The sequence below is a fragment of the Platalea leucorodia genome (assembly GCF_965183815.1).
Source record: "Platalea leucorodia genome assembly, chromosome: 4".
Taxonomy (NCBI): domain Eukaryota; kingdom Metazoa; phylum Chordata; class Aves; order Pelecaniformes; family Threskiornithidae; genus Platalea; species Platalea leucorodia.
Genome location: NC_138826.1, coordinates 70,851,257 through 70,871,214, shown reverse-complemented (window position 1 = coordinate 70,871,214; position 19,958 = coordinate 70,851,257). Strand labels below are relative to the sequence as shown.

At 47.3% G+C, this 19,958-nt stretch overlaps 1 protein-coding gene across 4 annotated transcripts; it reads right to left on the bottom strand.

Annotated features, from left to right (window-relative positions):
- Window positions 1-204: 204 nt before the first annotated feature.
- Window positions 205-19,479, bottom strand: GTPBP1 (GTP binding protein 1). Of its 4 annotated transcripts, XM_082310668.1 has the most exons (14): window positions 19,268-19,323; window positions 17,814-18,273; window positions 15,876-16,593; window positions 13,563-13,674; window positions 10,863-11,043; window positions 9,498-9,846; window positions 8,923-9,046; window positions 6,848-6,962; window positions 6,244-6,388; window positions 5,917-6,099; window positions 4,970-5,105; window positions 4,217-4,395; window positions 3,502-3,699; window positions 689-1,900 (listed from the first exon to the last, which is right to left on the bottom strand). In XM_082310668.1, the coding sequence occupies exons 3-14, from the start codon at window positions 15,906-15,908 to the stop codon at window positions 1,808-1,810; spliced, it is 1,848 nt and encodes a 615-aa protein (XP_082166794.1). In that variant the 5' UTR covers window positions 15,909-16,593; window positions 17,814-18,273; window positions 19,268-19,323; the 3' UTR covers window positions 689-1,807. The 4 variants fall into 4 exon arrangements, 3 of the variants coding, with proteins under 3 accessions (XP_082166794.1, XP_082166795.1, XP_082166793.1); XR_014228056.1 differs by lacking the exons at window positions 15,876-16,593; window positions 17,814-18,273 and adding an exon at window positions 205-233 and having other exon boundaries at window positions 1,637-1,900; window positions 19,268-19,479; XM_082310669.1 differs by lacking the exon at window positions 15,876-16,593 and having other exon boundaries at window positions 19,268-19,322.
- Window positions 19,480-19,958: the final 479 nt, after the last annotated feature.

The following is a 19,958-nucleotide window of genomic DNA, read 5'->3' as shown; positions in this document are numbered from 1 at the left end:
ACGCTCAAGCCACCGCAGTCTCTAAGGCAAAGTACCCTCATCTCCAAACTGCGTTCCTCGCCTCTCCCACGCCGCTTAATGCTTTTGGAGTGCTGGTGCTGGCATCGGGAGATGCGCTCTCCCCCCACTGAGCCTGCTGTCGCTCGCTCGGCTTGAAAGCCTACCTCGAATCACAAGGTGAACCGGAATGAACTCCACACAGGTGCCACAGAGTGAAAAACAGGAACAACCCGCTAAGGAGGGACAGAAACACTTCAGTCTCCCTCTAATTAAAAGAAAAGTCCTTCATTGGAGGAGGAAGCCCTCAAAGAAAATGAGGCTGACCAGACCTGCCGGGGAGAGCAATGATTTGCTGAGGATGCCACCTCCTCCCTCAAAATGCTACCACGCTCCCACAGCTCACCACAAGTCGGCAGAGGATAACTCCTGTCCTCACCGGGACCAAGCAAAGAGGTGGGGTTAGAAGAAGAGAGATCAAAATAAGCAGGGTATTGAGCACTTGCACAACCCAGGGTTAAAAAACATGATAACAATAAAGTTAATTCATAGACTGTCCTTGCAGGGCCTTCCTGGAGAAACCAGAATTTGTCCTTAAAAAAAAAAAAAAATACACAAATCTAAAAAAAAAAAAAAAAAAAAAAAAGGTCATAAAAATTACCACGTACTTCCAAACCTGAAAGCACTTCTGTAAGTTTGGTACCAATTCATCATTGCCCTCTTCGGCCAAGAGGGGAGAAGACAAATCCTATTTCTGCCATGGCAAAGTTTGGCCAGTGAGTTCCAGAAAAGATTTGGGAAATCTTGGGAGTAAACAAAATCAAGGGGAGGTCATGTTTGCCTGGTGTCTCTGTTCCAAAGGTATATTATCACCTGTGATCTCTGTCCGTCGAGGTGAGAAGGCTTTCTCTGGCTCAAGGGACGGACTGAGTGTTCCTGCACTATATTCTTAATACTGTCAATTGAGCTGCCGCAGCCTTGAGAGGCAGGTTAGATTTGCTCCAATGTGCACTGAACAAACGATAGGAAAAGCAGCATCATGGGAAGGGGAACAGGATGGGCAAATGGCTGCCCATTTAATTCTGTCTAATTAAAATCTTAAGTGCTATCAATGTATTTGACAAGGATATTTAGTACAGGATTCCTCAACGTAACATCAAGAACTGCTTTCCAATTCATTTCCCTCTTAGATCTCCAACTAATGAACTTTCTTACCATCTCCTTCAAACTTCAGTCACTACAACATTAAATTAAACCCACTTAGAAATAGTTTAAGATGGAGGGAATCCAGAAACATATTTGGCACGGGGCCACAGTGGTGAGGAAACAATGCCCTGTGGAGCCATCCTAAGCAATGTCTCTTAACCTTTGCGAGTCTGAAATTTCAGGCGTTTGATAACGCCTGGATCTGAGACAGCAAATAGGAGGAGGGCAGCAAGTCCTGTGGACAGAATGGGGTGAGGGAGGAGGGAGGCAGCTAACTGGCTCTTTGCAGTTCTATCCAGACTCTCCTCTTATCTTCATGCACACAAAATATAATAAAAACTAATAAGAATAAAAACTAAGCCCATGATGTACAAAAATGTGTGGTAGGGGGAGGAGGAAGGTGTCAGTTACTCAGTTCTGTGTGTCTTACCACCTTCATTAGCTTATAAATTATGCTCCTCTCCATCGCTTCCTTCAGGGAGGAGGGACGATTCTTCTGCAGCCAATCAGCTGGGATGGGTTTTGGTTTAAGCTGCTCTGGATCTTTTGGATAAGAAATGGAGGGAAGGGGAGGAATTCCTCAGAGGGAGGAGGAGTAAGAAATTCAGCAGCCACTGGCAGGAGTCACACAGGCTCCCTGAGACTTCACTTTATGGCGCTGACCCCCACGTCGCCGGCCTCCTCCTCCGACTTTTGACTGAAAAACAAGAAGATACACTTTAGTGCGCAGCGACCTCAGAATCAGAGCATCAACACAGCAGGAGTTCAGATGGATTACACGCACGTCCAGACAGCGGGAGGGCAGTTGTGACTGATCAGATTCCTACCACTGCAGGAAGGAGATAAGGCAGGCAGACGCACCATGAAGGAAGGAGGAGAGACAGATAGATACACCATAAAGTTCAGACCTTCAAGCTGGGGAAGAACCGATTTCCCAATTTTCTGAACACTTCACTCCCATGGGGCCCGGTGTCTGGGAAATCGAGGCCTCAGCATCCCTTGGCTTTGTGCAGAATGGAAGGAGAGCCCCCCACCCCCCTGCCAGGGCTCTTTTGCTAACCTGACTCTGTTCCCAGCCTCAGGCCAGCAAGCCCACCGTTCTCTTTTAAAGCAGCCAAATACCTTATTGCCCTCACGGATGTGGGGCTCTTCATCCAGCGCAGGCTGAGGGGAAGCAGCAAGGAGAGAGAGGCAGAGGTAAGCAAGAACAAAAGCAACACAAACTCTCAGGGGGAGGGACAAAACAAAGAGCAAGCTGGGAGCACTACTTACAACCACAGTGACGCTACAACAAGACAAGGAGGAGACTGGGGATCAGTAAGAAGCCACAGGCATATGCAAAGGGAGAGAACCCCTGCCAGAGGGCCCTCTTTCAGCAGCCAGCCTGGCTCAAGGGGGTGAGATTCGACCAATGACAACTAAGATAGCTAAAATTAAGAAGGGAAACACTGACGAGGTCTCTTGACAGTCAGTTCCTGAACCTTTCACTTACTAGGTAAGTACACTAAAAGCAGAAGACCCATGTAAGAAAGCAAGCTGTTAAATAGCTCCCAAAGCCTGCAGCTAGAATTGAGTTTCCATTCCTTTCAGCCCAGAAAGGCTAGGTATCCTTCTTGGACAAGCTGAGCTGAGAAGTCCTAACCAACAAAACAACCTGGATAAATTTCTCTTGAAAGAGATAAGCCTTTCCTCCTCCTTGGACATCTCCATCCTCCCTCCTTTACAGGGCAGATGACCTGTGTCTGATATTACTACTTGTGCTGTAATTTCTCTAGTGGAGGGATGTTCTACTTCTCATTCAGACAGCAGAGACCCATTCTGTCACTGGTTGTTAGTTACTTCACTAGTTCAGCTACCGCGTATACAGAGACGCTTCTTCACCGTGAGCACAGTCAAGTAGTGAAACAGGTTGCCAAGGGAGGTTGTGCAGTCTTCCTCCTTGGAGGTTTTCAAGACATGACTGGATAAAACCCTGAGCAACCTGGTCTGACCTCACAGCTAATCCTACTTAGCGCAGGAGGTTAGACTAGACACTTCCTGAAGTCCAACCTGAATTGTCCCAGGACTCTAAGCTGCTAGCTGCCAAAAGGTCAGCCATGAGGAGTCATCCAGTCATCAGAGAATGCTGATTTCTGCTGTGAGACTACTTATATTTCTATTTGTTTCTGTTGCACATTGAGTCCCAAGGTGAGTTCAAGGGTATGAGGGGATAATGCTTGTGCTTTAGAGTTCCCTTCCTCCAACAGATGAAACCAGGATGCAAACAGCTAGGACAGACGTGATATTTTCCTCACTTACCAATGGTTGCAGGGCAGTAGGTGTCAGTGGCGCTGCAGCTGTTGAGGGGGCCTCGTCCCCAGCTGGTGGGCCTCCAGCTGCCATCCCAGCTGGGGGAACACTATCCTCTCGTTTCGTAACAGCTCCCTTCTTGGTTGACTGCATCTTGATCTGCTGTGGCTTGGAGTTCATTGGCGAGTTATTGGTGGTCTGGAGTAACTGCAAATTACAAAGGGAGAGGCCAAAGTCAGCATTAAAATAGCTAGGCCAAAATGGCAAGGTTCAATGCTGCTTTTTAACAAAAAGCTTTGAGAGAATTGATACCAACAGCCATCAGGAGAAGAAAGCAGCAGCAGCAGCTGTTCAAAGAAATCTAGGCCCCTGAGCTGCCCTGAAGAACCCTTACAGGGTGGAAAGGGCCACTCAGCTGAGATGACACTCAGCCCTCCACAACACGACTCAAAGGGATCAGCTACAAGACGTCAGAAAGAGACCAAGCCATAAGAACCAGAAGCATCTGCCTCGCTCCCTGCCTTTGCATTCCCTCATTCACACCAGCTAAGACCCACCACACGACAAAGCACATTGGTCATCTGCAAGCCATGTCAGGCCTGGCGTTTGTGATTGAAGGACAGACTCTTCCCCCAATTTTCCAGAGCTATCCGGATTCTCCTGCTGGCTTCTCAGTGCCAAAAGTAGCTAATGGGCAAAAAAAGTCGGACTCTTCAGCCTTTACCTTAGTGATGGTACCCACAGCTTTGGTGCGGCCTTCACGGAAGACCAGACGCTGGTCTATATGCAAATATTCCGGGGTTTTGATGAAGCGAAAGTGCACTGTGGCTTTGTCCCCCGTCCGCAGGCAGTCCTTGTCCATGCTGAGAATCGTGGCCGTCTGACGGATGCTGCCACAATGCACTGTGAATGTAATGCACAAAGGCTTTCAACAACCAGTGCCAGTAGTGGAATAAGCTTCAGACAGACATCTAAGGCAGCTCTTGCTACCCTACAGCTAAGTTTGGAATGTAAAAATCTACTGTATACCAAAGACCACACGGGTCACGCGGCTCTCTTTGTTCAGTCCTCAAAGAGAAAACACATATAATCTAGAACAGTTGCCTTTGAATGGAGACTTTCCTGAAGCATCCTCAACAGAATCCTACATGCCAAGCAGCCAGGCTAGAGGGCAGGACCTAAAATGAGTCTCTCGGTCAGCACTTGAAGCTGAAGAGTCTTTGCACCATGGAGATCTGGCCCAGGCAGGCTCCAAGTACACTTGGAATCACACATCTCCTTTTTACCTACAGCCTTCACCACTCTCCTCTGTCAGCTCCCTCCCCTCTCTCTAATGCATTGCTGGGAAAGGTCAAACCAGGAGCTATGGCTTATATTCAGGCTGACAGAGCCATCAGGAGAAAAATTATCTCAGGCTACAGATGATATAAACTGTTACCACTGGGAAACAAAGATGAGACAACACTGAGACACATACCCATGGCCTGATATCGTGGGCTGATGGTGGTGGGGTGATGGAGCACCAGAATCTCTGCTTCAAACTCCCACGATGCTTGTGGATTCAGGCGGGGTGACACCATTACCATGCCTTTCCGGATGGAAGAACGCTTGATCTGAAAAGCAGAGACACAAAAAACCTTAGTGTGATTCTCCAGGGAAGAAATTTGCTTCTCTGGCTGACTGCATCCAGAAGGATCCTAAGGGATTTCACTAACTCGTGCTCACCAAAAGGCAAAGCCAGAGCTCTTTAGCAGTACGTAATGATGTTATGAAAGGTTGCAAAAATCAAGTTCAGCTGAAGTTTCTAAGGAAGCTTTAGCTAGAGTGCTGCAATGCTGGATGCAGACACAGAAGTTTTAACTTACTGATCCTTTAAAAGCAAAACATACATCCTGGTTGCACATTACCCAAGCAGACGATCTCTCCAAAAGCATGATGTCTGTTAACACAAAATGATAAGACTGAACACATGAAGTTTGGTATAGCTTAAACTATACCCCCTTAAAATCAGTGCAGCTTCTGTTGACAGAAACCTTTCACCAGAGAAATCGCATCAAATTTTGCTAATTTTTAAATGCCAAATCATGCAGCTGGTCCTACAAGTTGAGAGGAATAGTGTAAATACCCTGCCTAGGCCACTAATGCAGTTGCAGCACAAGAGGAGACTTTTCTTGCAATGCCTCCACTTTGTTACACATCTCCAACACTATTCCTCATTACCCTTGGTCTCACTGCTATTACCTGGCAGCTGTCAGGTGAAGCAGCCGGGACACAGAACCCACAGAGGTTCTACGGGATTTTAATGCGCTGGGAAATGAGGCAGCTGAGGTTTGCAGAAGCAGTCTGATTGCAGCTGAACTCCAAGAGCACTCTAAAATTAGACGGGTGGTTCCTGTTCTGGGAGTCTAGAGCAGATCACCTCACCTTTTTCAAAGCAAAGGAGGCAGTCTGGCCTCCCCGCACTTCTTTGACGGGCATCCTCTTGCGGTGGATGGACTTGACAGCAATAGGTAGGAAGTTGCCAAGGGGATCTGGCCCCAGCAGCAGGGTGTCATTTAGCTTGATTAGGCCTCTCAGTGTCGTCCCAGACACAACTGTTCCTACGCCCTATGCCAAAAAAAGAAAAAAACAGTAATTGGGGTTACTTGATTGCGCTAACAGAAGAGCTGTAGAACTCCCCTCTCTAGGGAAGATGCCTTCTTCAACCTGAAAGAGGGAGAAGAAAATTCTTCTAAATACCAGGCCCCTTACCGGGACAGAGTAAGTATCATCTATCTGGAATTCTGCTGGCTCTTCTTCCCTGTAACTGGTCCGTGGAGACAAGAGGTTAAGAAACATCTTCAGCAAATCTAGGTTCTCCCCGGTGACATTTGAAATCTGGAAAATTGGGCACATCCTGTAAAGGAAAATTGATGAAAATGGAGTTAGTTCACCTCACTGCCTGGAATTCAACATGTAGGGAGACATCCAAAATCTTGGGACTGAATTCAGTACACAGTGCTAGGAAGGGAGAGCCTGGCAAGCAGTCAGATGCACAACACCCCATGTTTGAAAACCTGCAACATTGCCTCTGCCTTCTAAAGACATTCAGGAATAGGTGTAAGGTTCCAGGACTGAAGGAAGCTGAATACCCTGCCATCTTCTGCAGACTGCCCAGAAGCAGCCTCTCATTTCTGTCTCAGAGAGGGGAACACAAGCAGGTCAATCTCAGAATCAACACATTCTTATGGAATCAACACACCACATGGCAGATGCAACCTTCACACATCTAGACAATGGGACTCTCTTTCTGAATCTTCTCACCCAGTCTCCAAATAGGATCGAAAGAGAAACGACTCTTCTCTACTCCCGTTACCTCTCTGAGCTGAAGTTGGAGGCTGTTACAATGACATCATCCTTGCTCTGAACCAGCACGGGGATCTTCCTGCACCCTGGGGACTTCAGCAGTCGCTGTAACAGCTTCAGGGTTTCTTAAAGGGTGAAATGAATATTGTTAGGGCAGCATCTCCCGCCTTTACAAATCACTTTTGTGGGGTCTCTCCCCGAAGGGAGACTGGTGCTCTTGCCACAAATAGACAGGAGAAGATGGCTAAAGGTACGTGAGTGAGACTGAGTTTGCTGCAGCCCAGGTGGGACTTAGGAGCCATTCCATCTTCCATTTCATGCCAGCTAGCCTGCTGCCAAGCGACACCATACATGAACAGACATACATGTTTGCATCTGCAAGTGCAATGCTGTGAAGTTGACATTTTATAGCTGTCTATTAAGTAGCTTTAAGCAGTTACAAGGTATTTTCTCTTCCTATAAAGGATTTTTCATATTGAATTCAATGAAAACCAGCAGCACTCAGGAATTGAAATATTTGAGAATATGTGAATTAGAAATCAGTTTTGACCAAACAAACCTCAACACACTTTTTCTGGCAATCAACCTGCTCTAGAAGGTTCGAGAAGCATGAAAGAGGTAAAGATCACCATCACAGACTAGGACAGCGTAGGTGAACCAGATCCAGAAATAAATATTTTGGGACAAATCTCACACCTCCCAACTTTCATCTTTTGCCTCTTTTTAATTTATTTTCTAGGCCTCATATCTATCAGCCAGCAGGGGCATTAGCTGATGCACTAGCATCATCTTTGCCTCCTGCAAAGTGCCTTACAATAAACAAGAGGAGAAAAAAAAAAGGCTAGTAAGGGCTTAAAAGAGCAAATCATTTATATTCTACAATTGTCATCCAATTAGATTTCTTTGTGAACAAATGATTGCCTATGGGAAAGTAATGTTTTGAATACAGAAACACAAACATCTAATCATGCCATCTGCTCTTCACAGATACACTTGAGCCAAATCTTGTGTCGATTTAATTTAAACAGAACATGACACAGGAGTGGCTTCTCCCAAGAGCAGCTCTTCTCCCCTCGCCCCGAGCCAAACGTTCTCCTTCCTTCCCAGTTATTATCTTATGGTTGGGCCTTAGATTTATTTGCCAAACATCTATTACAGTCATTTAGATTATCTTCCGATCACATGCGTCTGTTTACCTGAAACATAATTAGGATTTTTACAATAATGAACTAACCACAGACAGTACCGGGCACATTCGCTTTCCTGACTCTTAGGACTGACTATCAGAAAAAACATTGCTCCAATTAACCACAGCATGTTCCTGAGGTGTGAGAAATGCATCAAGAGAATTTTAAAGGTGAGAGTTGGTCACAGCCTGAAAAAATGTCAAGCATAGGTTAAAGGGACACTGCTGGGGTTAGAGGTGCTGCTTTAACTGCTGCTGAGCAAAAAAATCACTAGCCCCTACTGCTCACTGCCATCCCTGCTTGTGTCTAGTCCAGTCCTGCTGCCATAGGCCACATATGGAGCTGCTTTGAACCATGATTTATTAAGTGTTGGTTGGTTGTTCAGACAGAGGAAGGAGCTGCTGTAGTTATGCCAGCATATCTGAGAAGTGCCCAGGTGAGCAGGATGTAACAAGCAGCTGCCCCTTCACCTAACAGCTGCCAGAGAACAAGTTTGATACCAGCTTAAGATCACACTCAAACTGTGGGCAAGGAGGAAAGGAGGTTTCAAGAGAACTTCCAGACCTTCGCTCCAGGCTTCAATATCCAGAGAGAAAGCAAAGCCATAACCCCAACTGTACGCTTCTCCCCTTAAGAGCTCAATTAAGCAAAATCCTATAGCAAACACTTTCGGGTTGCCCAGCTGAGTCCCCCAACTTGGGTAGTTTTGAAATGGTGACTATGAGTGAACTGCCTGCAAAATGGGCAAGGGAAAAGGATAAATTTCTGGAAGGTGTTTAAGATGCAGTCAAATACAGATAAAGCAGCTTTCCTCCAGCAGTAATTCCTCAACCCAAGCAGAGGACAACAGCACATACAGAGGTAAGAAACAGCCCTGGAGAGAGCTTGTAGGACTCACCTTGCAGGATGTTGGCAGGGCACATGTCGATCTTGGTCACCACAACAAAGACGGGAACATTAAGTGCAAGCGCCAGGCCCAAGTGCTCCTTGGTCATTCCAACAATCCCAGCGTTACTGCCAACCTACACCAGGGATACAAGATATGGTGATGTAAATGTTCCTCCTGCAGCGAGCTGGGTTACAGAGAATGTCTTGTGTCGGACACACAGTAGGCTGTGATTAGGTTGTAGACGTGTCATTGGGACTGTATGAGCAGACCCAGCTCATTTCAAATGCTGTTGGACACTGGCTAAGGATTCATTGCTCCTCAATTTTAGCAAGGTCTTCTGGAGTTTAGAAATCTTTCAGTTTTCAAGAACCATACATCTTGGGCCTGCCTGAAACCGACAGTCCTGGGGCACTTGCCTCAGAGCCCTGGCTAGTTATCCACAGTGGCTGCTGCTCTCCACCTCTGGGAGATGCCGCCTCTCTCCACAACCCCACAGGGACTTTGCAATAGGAAAGAAGTTGAGGCTGTTAAAGCTGTGAACAGCCCTGCTTTTGCTGGTACTGTACACCTTTCTTGCTACCTACCATAAGCATGCAGAAGTCAGGTAAGTGGCCAGTCATGCCAAAGACGGTCGTTTTCAGGTACTTTTCATGACCAGCCAGGTCAATGAAAGTAATGACCTTGGTGGATTTCTCACAGATCTTTGTCCATTCCAAGCTGCCACCGTGGCTGTCGGGTTTGTTCACCACGTTGCCCTCACTGTCGAAGCCCAGAATGTCGTTGCCCACGCTGCTGGTGCGGCCTGACTCAATTTCATGCTTATGGCGGAATAGCTTTTGCCGAGCAAAGCCTCGGCCATTGTCTAGTTCACCATGTGTCAAGACACCTAGCAACGTGCTCTTTCCTGCATCCACATTGCCAACCACTGCCACCCTGGAGGGGAAAGGAAAAAAGAACCTGGTAAAATCTGATACCTGAAGAAATAAACAAGCAATCAAAAAAAAACCCAAACACCATTGCTCCTGCAAATAACTAGCTGCTTCTCCCTAACCTTGAAACAGAGGTTCAAAAATGTTAGACCTTCACAAGCAGAGCAGAGATTTTTTCACAGTTATTAGTTAACAGCGGAGATACCAGAGTCTGGGGACTGGGATGTGGAAGACTGTGGAAACGTGTCACTGGTGTCCCGAACACAGCCAGCTGAACCCAATATTGCTTGATGCCATACAGAATATCTCTCTTCCAACCCCTAGTCTCTGCAATCCAACATATACACTGTGCCTTTCTCTCTCATATTCCTCATGTTGCAATAGCACCAGGTGCTAAGGAGAGCACAGAAATTTAAACTGCTATTCCCAAAAAAGGAAAAGCTCAAACAACAATGAAACGTTTTAGGGGAAAACCCTCTCCCACAGCAATCTCCTTCCTTGTATCTGATAAAGGTGGCTATTATGGCTGTTGGCAAATGTTGGAAATCCATTCCATCCAGGTCCGGGCAGACTCTCAAGTCACATTACACAAGCTATTATGTCTGCATTAAAAGGTGACTTGGATCATCACAGTCTTGGAATAGAATTAAATCCTTAGTCAAAATACTGTATTCCAGCAGCATGCGTATATGCACACGCATACAGACACATGTGCACATGTGACTCCCTACTGGGATTCCAGCGCACAAAAGATCCCCAAACTGTGAAGCTGTCACCCAGACAGCAACAGCCCTCAGCTAAACACAGGCAAATCTCCACAAACAGTTTATTCACAAAAGAGACGGCAACAACAACAACAAGGTGATTTCATTAGCAAGGAGTGGTCAAGCCCAATTCCCTTTGTTGGGTAGCTACAACACCCAACTCGAATCAGCGTTGCTGGCTCAGCATCACGGACTGCTCACAGGGTAAAAATGCAGCTGGGCTGCTGACTAACCCTGTCTCCACCCGGCTCCTCACCTGACCTCCAGGAAGTCGTTGTCACCCACACGTTTCCGAACGAGGTAGTCGCGCACCTTGCCCCCTGCCTCCTGGTGCTCCCGCAGGAGGATCACGTCTGCCTCGATCTGCTCTGCCATGCTCTTCAACGTGGCATAGGATGCTTCCATGTCTGCCTCGCTCAGACCGTATTCAGTCCCATCTAGTATGATGTCGAGGAGACAAAGGACAGTCAGTGAGCACCACCTTGCAACGGCCAGCAGCAATGTCATTCTGCCTGGGACTTTCACACCGATCAGGATTTGTATGTGGACTGGAGATGTCAGACATGTAAACAGAACAAGCACCCTTTGCCCAAAATAAAAAAGGACAGTCTTCACTCTAAGTCTTAAAAGATACTAGGAAAGCACCATCTTTCATGTAGAGGAGTTTTCTTAATAATTTCTACAAGCAAATACTTATGGATTGGCGAGAAAGACACATTTCTGTCTAATTCCCTTACTTCACATGCTGAAGGTACTTTGCATGCAATTTCCTTCAGTCAGATAAAACATCTCCTCTTGCATTGCAATAAAGGGAAAAGTATTAACAAAAGGAAAGCTCTGACTGAAATATCACCACAATTAACCAGTGAATGTGGGACCAATTTAAACAATCAGCTTATTTTATAAAACCACATCCCAAGTGCACATTTTCTGCAAGCCGGGCCTGCACAGCAATTTCTTTAGCCCCCACATACTCCAGTTAAAACAATGTTTTTGGCATGTCTCACTGCCTTCGTCCTGGCACTTGAAAGAAATGCTGACAGCGCGAGGCCAGAAAAAAACAAGGAGGCACTGCTGCCTCTGAACAGCCCACCCAAGCAAAGAGCTGACAGTCAGAGCAAGCCAGTGGCAACGACCTAGACAGTTTAAAGGCCACCACAGCTCTCAGCTTCTCTCCTAACCAAGGTGCTGAGAAGCTGCACAAATTTCAGGCCAGAATCTCCTCTGTGGGTAAAAAAAAAAAAAAACAAAAAACCAGCAAAGGTGGAGAGCCACATAGCACCTGGATGACCAAAGCTATTGCTGTGTGTGCATTCATATGCATGGCTGACTCATCAGCTGATAAGCAGTAACTGCAGTTTGGATGAACTAATCAGCATTTTAACTACTGCACAGCTCTACAACAAGTAGAGTTGCTGGGTGATTTCCAACCTAGCTCATAAGCTGGCTGAGAAGCTCTTGAGATGGTGGGGAAAACAAAAAGCACCATGGCTGGGGTCCTGGGTCACAGAAGGGGAATGAGAAGCAGAGGACAGGAGAGGATAAGAGCCAAGGGAGAAAGGGAAGGGTCACTACTGATGAAGCAGTGAGCCACCTGGCAGTCTTCGCTCGCTCTCAGTCATCTGAGTTGGGTATCCATGATGATTGAAATCATAGACACTCAAAGTGAATGAGAAGGAGGGACAGTGGCAGGGATATCAAGATTTATTTTCAGTTGGCTATTGTTTCCAATTTACAGAAAAGATCCCCACCTTCCTCGACTATGCAGTAATCTCAAATGAAGTCAGAAGTTTCAGCTCATATTTTTAAGAAACAAATGCCTACTTCTAAATACATCGTTGCAACAACCACCAGTTAACACCCTCACAAGGTATCCTAGAAGAGAAAGCAGTTACTAGCCCAACTAGCTAGATCTCCCCTGCAGATGTGGTTATCCCAAACACCAAGGATTCAGACTACACATGGGAAGCTCGCTTGGACTCAAGAGCATTATCCCTGTGATACTGGCTGCATGACAACTGGTCATCTAATCCTGGCTTCTCTTCTATGTTGGCTGCTTCGCAAGATACCAAGAAAACCCAGAAAGCACACAGTTCTGAGGTAACACAACTCTCTCCCTCCATTATCTCAGGCAACCCTGGCACTGACAACATGGGTTTTGTACTCTTCCTCAAACATAGTAACTAGTAGAATGTCTGATCATAACCATGTGATATCCAGCAGATATCTAATATATTTGAAACATGCCTTTAGCTTTATGATAGCCACAGACAATTTTTTTGTATTCAGAAAAGAAATTTCAATTTCAAAGCGAGGCCACGTTCAGTATTATTTTACCAGCATCAGATGCAAATATTCAAATTGTGAAAAAGAACAAAAAGGTAACCCATGCTAACTGCTAAAATCTGCAAAGGCAAATTACTGCAGTCACACCCAAGCTACTGTGACAATAAAGGCGTCATGCTGAGACAAGGAAAACCTTTCTCTCCATAGTACAGACACACACTAACAAAGAAAGCAGAATATATTTTGGCTATCTGAAGTATCTCCAATACATTCCTGCGGGGTTAAAATATTGTTATTTACAATGGAGAAGTGAACAAAACCAGACAGAACAAGACCTCCATCAGACATTGAGGGCGTCTGTACTAAAACTGTTATTATAATTTCAGATCCTTTGTCTTTTCCTGGTGTGCCCAGACAACTTATGCCTTATTTCCAAAAAAGAACTTGTATGATTTTATACAAAAAATATGTTTAGCTCCACTACATAAGACAGTTGCTGGCACGAATAAAATAAAAGAATCTGTCCCACATGTTCTGCTATACTTTATGGAGGTTTCCAAGTTATTCTGGAGAAGCAAGTACTACCTTCAGCAGCAGTCCAGTTAGATGAACTAGGGGTTTTTTTCTAATTTTAATGTTTTTGTTGTTTTCCTGAGGAAGCTATACTCACCTGATCCTTGACCAATGACATAGATGGTCTCCCCACATCCCTCATCAATCCTCTCTGACATCTGCCGGAGCAAACTGTCATACTGCTCTGAAGTTGGACTCACCATCACCAGCTGGAAAAAAGATTAAATATCCATTTGCAGATGTCAAGCAAACAATTTCAAAACCAGCTTCAGTTATAAGGACAATCAATCCATGTGCTTTACTGAAAGAGAAGGGCTCTTTTTCAAGGACCACTTTCTGGTGATTTGGTTTTGGGTTTTTTTTTGTTTGGTTGGTTGGTTTTTTTATTATTATTATTATTATTATTTAAAACCAGCTTCGCTGACAGCTATTTCCTTGTGACACTGCACAAGGTTATTTGTCTGAGCTCAGAGTTCATTTATGTTGGAAGATATACTTCAAAGCAAATAAGAATACCAAGCATCACATTTTGAAGTAACCAATGTTTAAAAGCCACATTTAAGTGAACACCCCACTTCTGTGTAATACATGTTTCCGTGCAAGGAAAACAGAAAGGGGAGGAGATATTTTCTCCAAAGAAATTCCTTAGCTGGGCACTGCACGGTCTCTGCTGCACAGAGTGCTGCTGTTCCCTCAAAGCAAGACGGGACAGCCAGAGGAAGGCGGCCAGACCTCACTGCAGAGCACACCTAGCCATCAAAACCTAGAGCATCTCATAAGTCTTTCACATACTTGATCTCCCCCTTTTGTTTTCTGAGGGGGCAGAAGGGAAGGAGAGAACACGAATAACCGTTATTTTCAAACTCCTAAGAAAACTTTAGGTACTTTACGCTACAGGGCTGAGACGCAGACATACAAAGCAGTTTGTACGAGCATATTTGGACACTTCACAGTGGAGAGCTGCAGTTTTGCAAGCCAGCAGCTGTGTTACCAACAAGCTTTGACTGCAGTTACTGCAACAACCACAACTTCCTTTGCCCTTCCCTGCAGAGGCATCAAGAGAAGGAAGAAGTGCACAGAAACACAGTGGAAAATGAGGACAACAAGGCAGTGCTTCAGGAAGGATTTTTCTTAAAACAGAACAGTGTAGCACCATTCTGGCAAAAAACCTGTGTCGTTCATACAGTACAGTGAGGACACTCGCACAGAATGGCCACAATGGTGGCGTGGCAGTGGCAGACCAAGGAGACCTTCATCGCCCATTCAGGACCAACTGGCCACCCGCTCTCTGGCTGCCTCCATGGTTACCAGTCTGTTGGCGGCCGAGCACCCTGGTACAGCGGCTCAAGAGCTGTTGCGACTGAGATATGCGTTTCTGTTAAAAAGGCACTTTTAGTAAGAGTTGTAAAGGCTATCGCCTGCCGATAGCCCTATGGGTAGGCGCACCTGTGCCACACTACAACACTCAATGAAATCCACACTTCCACTAGTTGTCCTTACATACACATTCCAAAATCATGCCCAGAAAGATGTACGTCTCTTCACGATGCACTAAGGCCAGTCTGAAATCTGTGCTAGATTTGCCTAAAACATATGGTTTACAGCAGTTCACAATGCTTATGTCTTCAAGCCTGCCCAACGTTCTCTACTAACACAGCCTGACTTGCTAGCACAGCTAACACAATGCATATTCAAGGAGGAACTACCTCTATCACCTACTACCACATAGTTGATGAAGACCTTTATTAGAAATCTAGAGTGTAAGGGAATCGAAAAACGCCACAAATAACACTTAAGCAGCTTTCAAAACTACAGCGATGCATGCATCTGGAAAACTGAAGCACAGACAGCAAGTGCTGGTTAGAAGGTTTAAGGCAGCCAAAGCAACACTTTCCTCAAACGTTAAGGGTCACACAGAGCACGTACGCGTCTGCAAGGGCCAGACAGCTACGAGAGACAATCACCTTCATGTGCCTACTTCAGATGCGTGCCCTACCTAAGGCTTTGAACTACCTGGCATAGTCTGCAAAGGGTAGCAAAGCACTCTGATCTGGAAGGCCACACAGTCTTTCTATTTTGTGCTACAAAGGATTGAGTTTTGCCTTTATTAGTTATTCTTTTGGTTTTGTGTTCTTCTTAAAGGAGACCACTGAATGTAAATGTATGGAGAGGGAAATCAGCAACTGTTCAGAGGCTGCATCAGGACAGGAATGGAAGGCTGTGTGTTGATGTGTAGGGTTTGTTTTGCCCAACGAACACTTTCAGGAATTCCTGGAAGCACAGCAGACAGGCTCACTGTTTAGGCTAGTGCACCAGCACAGGTCAGGGACTCAGGAAGATCTCTTAAACACAGTTATACTTATAAAGAACAATAAAATAACAGGGGCCACCAGTGTAGAGGCACACTGACTTCAGTTTCTTCGAGTCTCATCACCAGCTTCATTTTCCTACGAGTTCAAATGCTTCAGCAGTGTGAGCGGGCAGGGGACATTTCAGCTCAGCAGCTCGCTGCAGCCTTTCTTCACGGTGCCAGGCAGGAGGGCTGGGGCCTCAAACAGCATGGTACCCACACACATCAGCTCAAAACACTGTTCCCCCACCCTGCTGCTTTCGCTGCCATGCAAAGGTGCTGCTGAAGGGTGTTCCAGTGGTGGACTGCCTCCAAAGCCTACCCTGGGGCCGATGAAGCTTACAGCTGATATGATAGAGCGGGACGTCAAGAGAAGGATGCGTAGAACAAACAGCAGCTTTCATGGATCACACCTTCCAGTGCCATTCAGTATTTCTAACGGCTGCTTCTGCAGCCCGCAGCCCCCAGCCAGTTCTGCAGTTTCCTAGGTCACTACAAGACTTTACTTGCTGTTTTGAAGATCTCGTTAGCTAGCTTCCTGGACAGAGGGAGCCTGTTCTTTGCCATCTCCTTGGTCGGAGAGAGGCCCTCCATCTCAGCCTCTCTGCTTTTTTTTTTGCTTTTCACCTTTAAGCAATCCCCTCCATGCTTGCACTACATATTCGTGTTTTTCAGAGGTTTTCACAAAGTCAAAAATTTTCACTTTTGTTCTTTCCACTTTGCCAGGCATTGAGCAGTTAACAGTAGGAGCCATGTGGATCTAGCAACCTCAGATTTCCTATAGGGCAAAAAAGTAACAACCAGTTATTGTTTTATTCTCATGACAGCAGAAAGAAATATATCTCACAAGTTTGAGATGCCATCTCTAAAGTCCTTTCCCAACCTCTGTGAAGAGGTGGCTTTTCCCACCTTTCCTCTGATCAGTTTTGGGATTAACATACGCTGGAGGCAGGTAATAGCTACAGCTGTCTGAGCTTACTCTAGGGGGACAAGTGGGACTGTGCCATTCTGCACTGCCCAACAGCAAGCAAGAGGCCATAGTATTAATTAATTTATATCTATTAACTGTAATTAACTATAAATCAAGACACCAGTGAGATTGAGCTAAGAGTATATCAGCACTTCTACAGGCAGTCCTTACAAAAGAAGCACCCCATATCCACGAGGTGGACAAACTATAAAGATTAAGGGCAAACCAAATACTATGCGGTACGTAGTGCTGCTCTTTATTGGAATAACACAGCCTGACATTTTGCACGGCTGGAAGGCCACCACCAGCCATTGGCAAGCCAGGGGAAAGGCATCTTCTGTAATGTCACATTTTGCTTTCTATTTCTTGTGGACATACATAGTTCAAGTGCTATTAATGTTCTATTGTCAACGTAGATCTAATATAAGTATCAGCTTCACTAATAGCCTTGTGTGATATGGTTTTGACCTGAAAGATGATTACTACTGCAGTGTGTTAGTACTGAAGGGAAAACAAACACCCATTAAGATCGACACGATAATGAATTTGTGCTGAGGAATGGAACTGTTTGCTTGACCAGCTGACAAGGTGCACTTGATAACAGAATCCCAAAGTGTTCCTCTCTCCAAAGAGCACACTTTGCAATGAACACAGTGAGGGAGGACTGGGAAAAAAGTATGTAACACAGTGAGGGGACAGGTCAGACCAGGACAGAAGAAGCAACTAACAAACAAACTGACTGCAGTGGGAATCGCCATTTTAAGCAGGAATTGGAGGGCAGCAATTCAACTGGGAAGACAGAAAAGACGGGGGGATCGGGGAGGGGGGCAGGATAGCTACTGCATTCTCACCATATGGGATTGCTGTTTTGAGCATATAACAGGAGACTAACTTGGAGAGATGGGGCAGAGCTCATAGTCTTAGCTCTCATCCAAGATGGGGATGAATGAAAAGTCTAGGGAAAAGACAGCAGGTGTGCACTGCTGTATAGAAAAGTAACTTGTAATAAAGGTCAAAAAAATGCTTACCCATCACCTCCATAGTGCCTGCAGATTTCTAGGAACGGAAGACAGGCTGACAACACAAACTGAGGTTGTGGAAGAAAAGCATTCTTCTCTCATCGTCGGAGTTTTGGTCAGGTTCCTGGCTGTCAAGAATCAGTGACACAGCTCTCGGTGTCCTCCTGGGCCCTCTTCCACATCAGCCACGTCCAAGACAAAGCACAGATCAATATTGGCATCCCGTATCAAAATCTTGTCCAGCTCATTCAGGCACAAACAGGTGGCTCAATAGATACTGCAGGCTTGATTTCTGTTCTTTACTATCTTATAAGACATCTTCATAACATTTGTTTTAATACAGCGCCACATTGTAAAATATCCGGTCATCCCCTCAAAAACAAACGTTTCCACATCCACACACCACAATTCCTGTCTCTCCATTTCTCCACAGAGGGCAAGAAAATCCAGGACTTTGGAACAACTCCAGCTGGAAGCATGAAGAGGAGGGATGGCAGAAAAACAGGAGGAAACACCAGCTATGCTGACTTCTGGATCACATAATTGTAAGTGGACCAAACCAAGTTTTCAGGAGACTTTAGAGTGGGAGATGGCATCACAATACACCAAACCCTTGGCAGCAAAAGGTATACAGAGATCAGCCAACCGGGAAAAAATAGAAGACGGTGTGGAAAGACAGCTAACATAGACTGTGGCGGGCTCTGGCATGCACGTATTACTACAATGTACCTTCCTGCAAGATGGAAGTGAGAACGGATTCTGACAGAAATAAGACCACCACACAGTTTTGTCACTTGGATCCTAGAAAGGAACCGCACAAGGTGAACACACCTTTTTGTGCTGACTTCACCCGGTTTGCAAGAGCAAGGCACCCTTGTCGCTGAGCAAAAGTTACGAGCTCTGACCCGCTTTTAAGATCGCGAAGAAAGCCCCAGGAACTAGCACGACTGGCAGCAGAGATAACCACAGAGAACCGGCGCAGGGGAGGAACGTTAGCGAGACGTTAAAGCGGCTGCCGGCTTCAAACCCGGCGCTGGCTGAGAGGATGCAACAGCCGCCGCGGGCGCTTCCCCGGGGAAGCAGCCTCCGCTCCGGGCCAGGGCACAGCTCGCTCTCAGCTCTCCGCAGCCCAACTTCGCCGCGCCCGGCCGGGTGATGTTGGGGCGAGGGGGAAGCTCCAGCTTCCCAGCTCCAGCCGGCGGGGGAGCCCCGGGGTGACACCCCCCAGCCCGGCGGAGGCAGGCGAGCCCCCCCCAGCCCCCCGCTCTCCTGAGGGGAGGGGAGCGGCCAGGAGAGCGGCGGGCTGGCCCCGGCTGCGGCGATGGCCCCGGCTGTGGCGATGGCCCCGCTCCGGCCGGGCCAGGGGGCAGCCCGACGGGCGAGGCGGCCGCCGGGGAGAGGGCAGCGCGGGGCTCGGCGGGGTGATGGCCCTCGCCACCGCCCACCCACCCCGCCGGGCCTACCTTACTGGTGAGGTCAATCTCGGGCTCGCCGTTGAGCGCCTCGCCGTCCTCGGCGTCGAAGGCGGCGCGGAGGGGACAGGCGGCCGCCGCTACGCGAGGCCCCCCGCCCGGGGAGCCGGGCTCCGGGGCGAACATACAGGCCGGCACCGGGGAGCCCCCCATCGGGGATCGGCTCCGCTCCGCCGCCGCCATCTTCCCTGCCCCGGCCCTCCTCCCCCACCCCCTCCCCGCGCCCGCCCCTCCGCCCCGGGAGGCGCGGCGGCCCCGCCCCCGGCCCGCCAAGGCGGCGCCAGCCAATCACCGGCGGAGGAACGGGGCGATTAGCCTGTAGCCATGACGACGGCGGGCGGGGTCCTTGTTATTCATGAGGGAGGGCCACGCCCCGCGGAGCGCGCGAAGCCAATGGGAGAACTACTGCCAGCTCGACTTGTTTTCCATATATACACACACAACAGAGCCCGCTCGACGTGTCCGGTGCTTCCTACCCAATAGGAGAGCTGGCCTTCGTGACAAACAACCCCAAAGGCCAATCGAATAAGAAGACTCGAGTGACTGGGTGGGACTAAGCCGCTGCCACAGATGGGCAGGGCCCGCCCTGGTGGGTGGGTACTCTCTCGGGCTAGCCAATGAGAAAGAGGAGATTTTTCACGGACAGTTGTGGAAGCCAATGGGACGGGGCGGGAGCGCGCCG

Coding starts and splice junctions, on each gene's coding strand:
- GTPBP1 (XM_082310667.1), bottom strand. CDS start 19,459: ATGGCGGCGGCGGAGCGGAGCCGATCCCCGATGGGGGGCTCCCCGGTG. Junction 9,047..9,497: donor CTGACTTCTGCATGCTTATG/GTAGGTAGCAAG, acceptor TCCCTGGTGTAG/GTTGGCAGTAACGCTGGGAT. Junction 6,389..6,847: donor TCCAACTTCAGCTCAGAGAG/GTAACGGGAGTA, acceptor TTTCCTTTACAG/GATGTGCCCAATTTTCCAGA.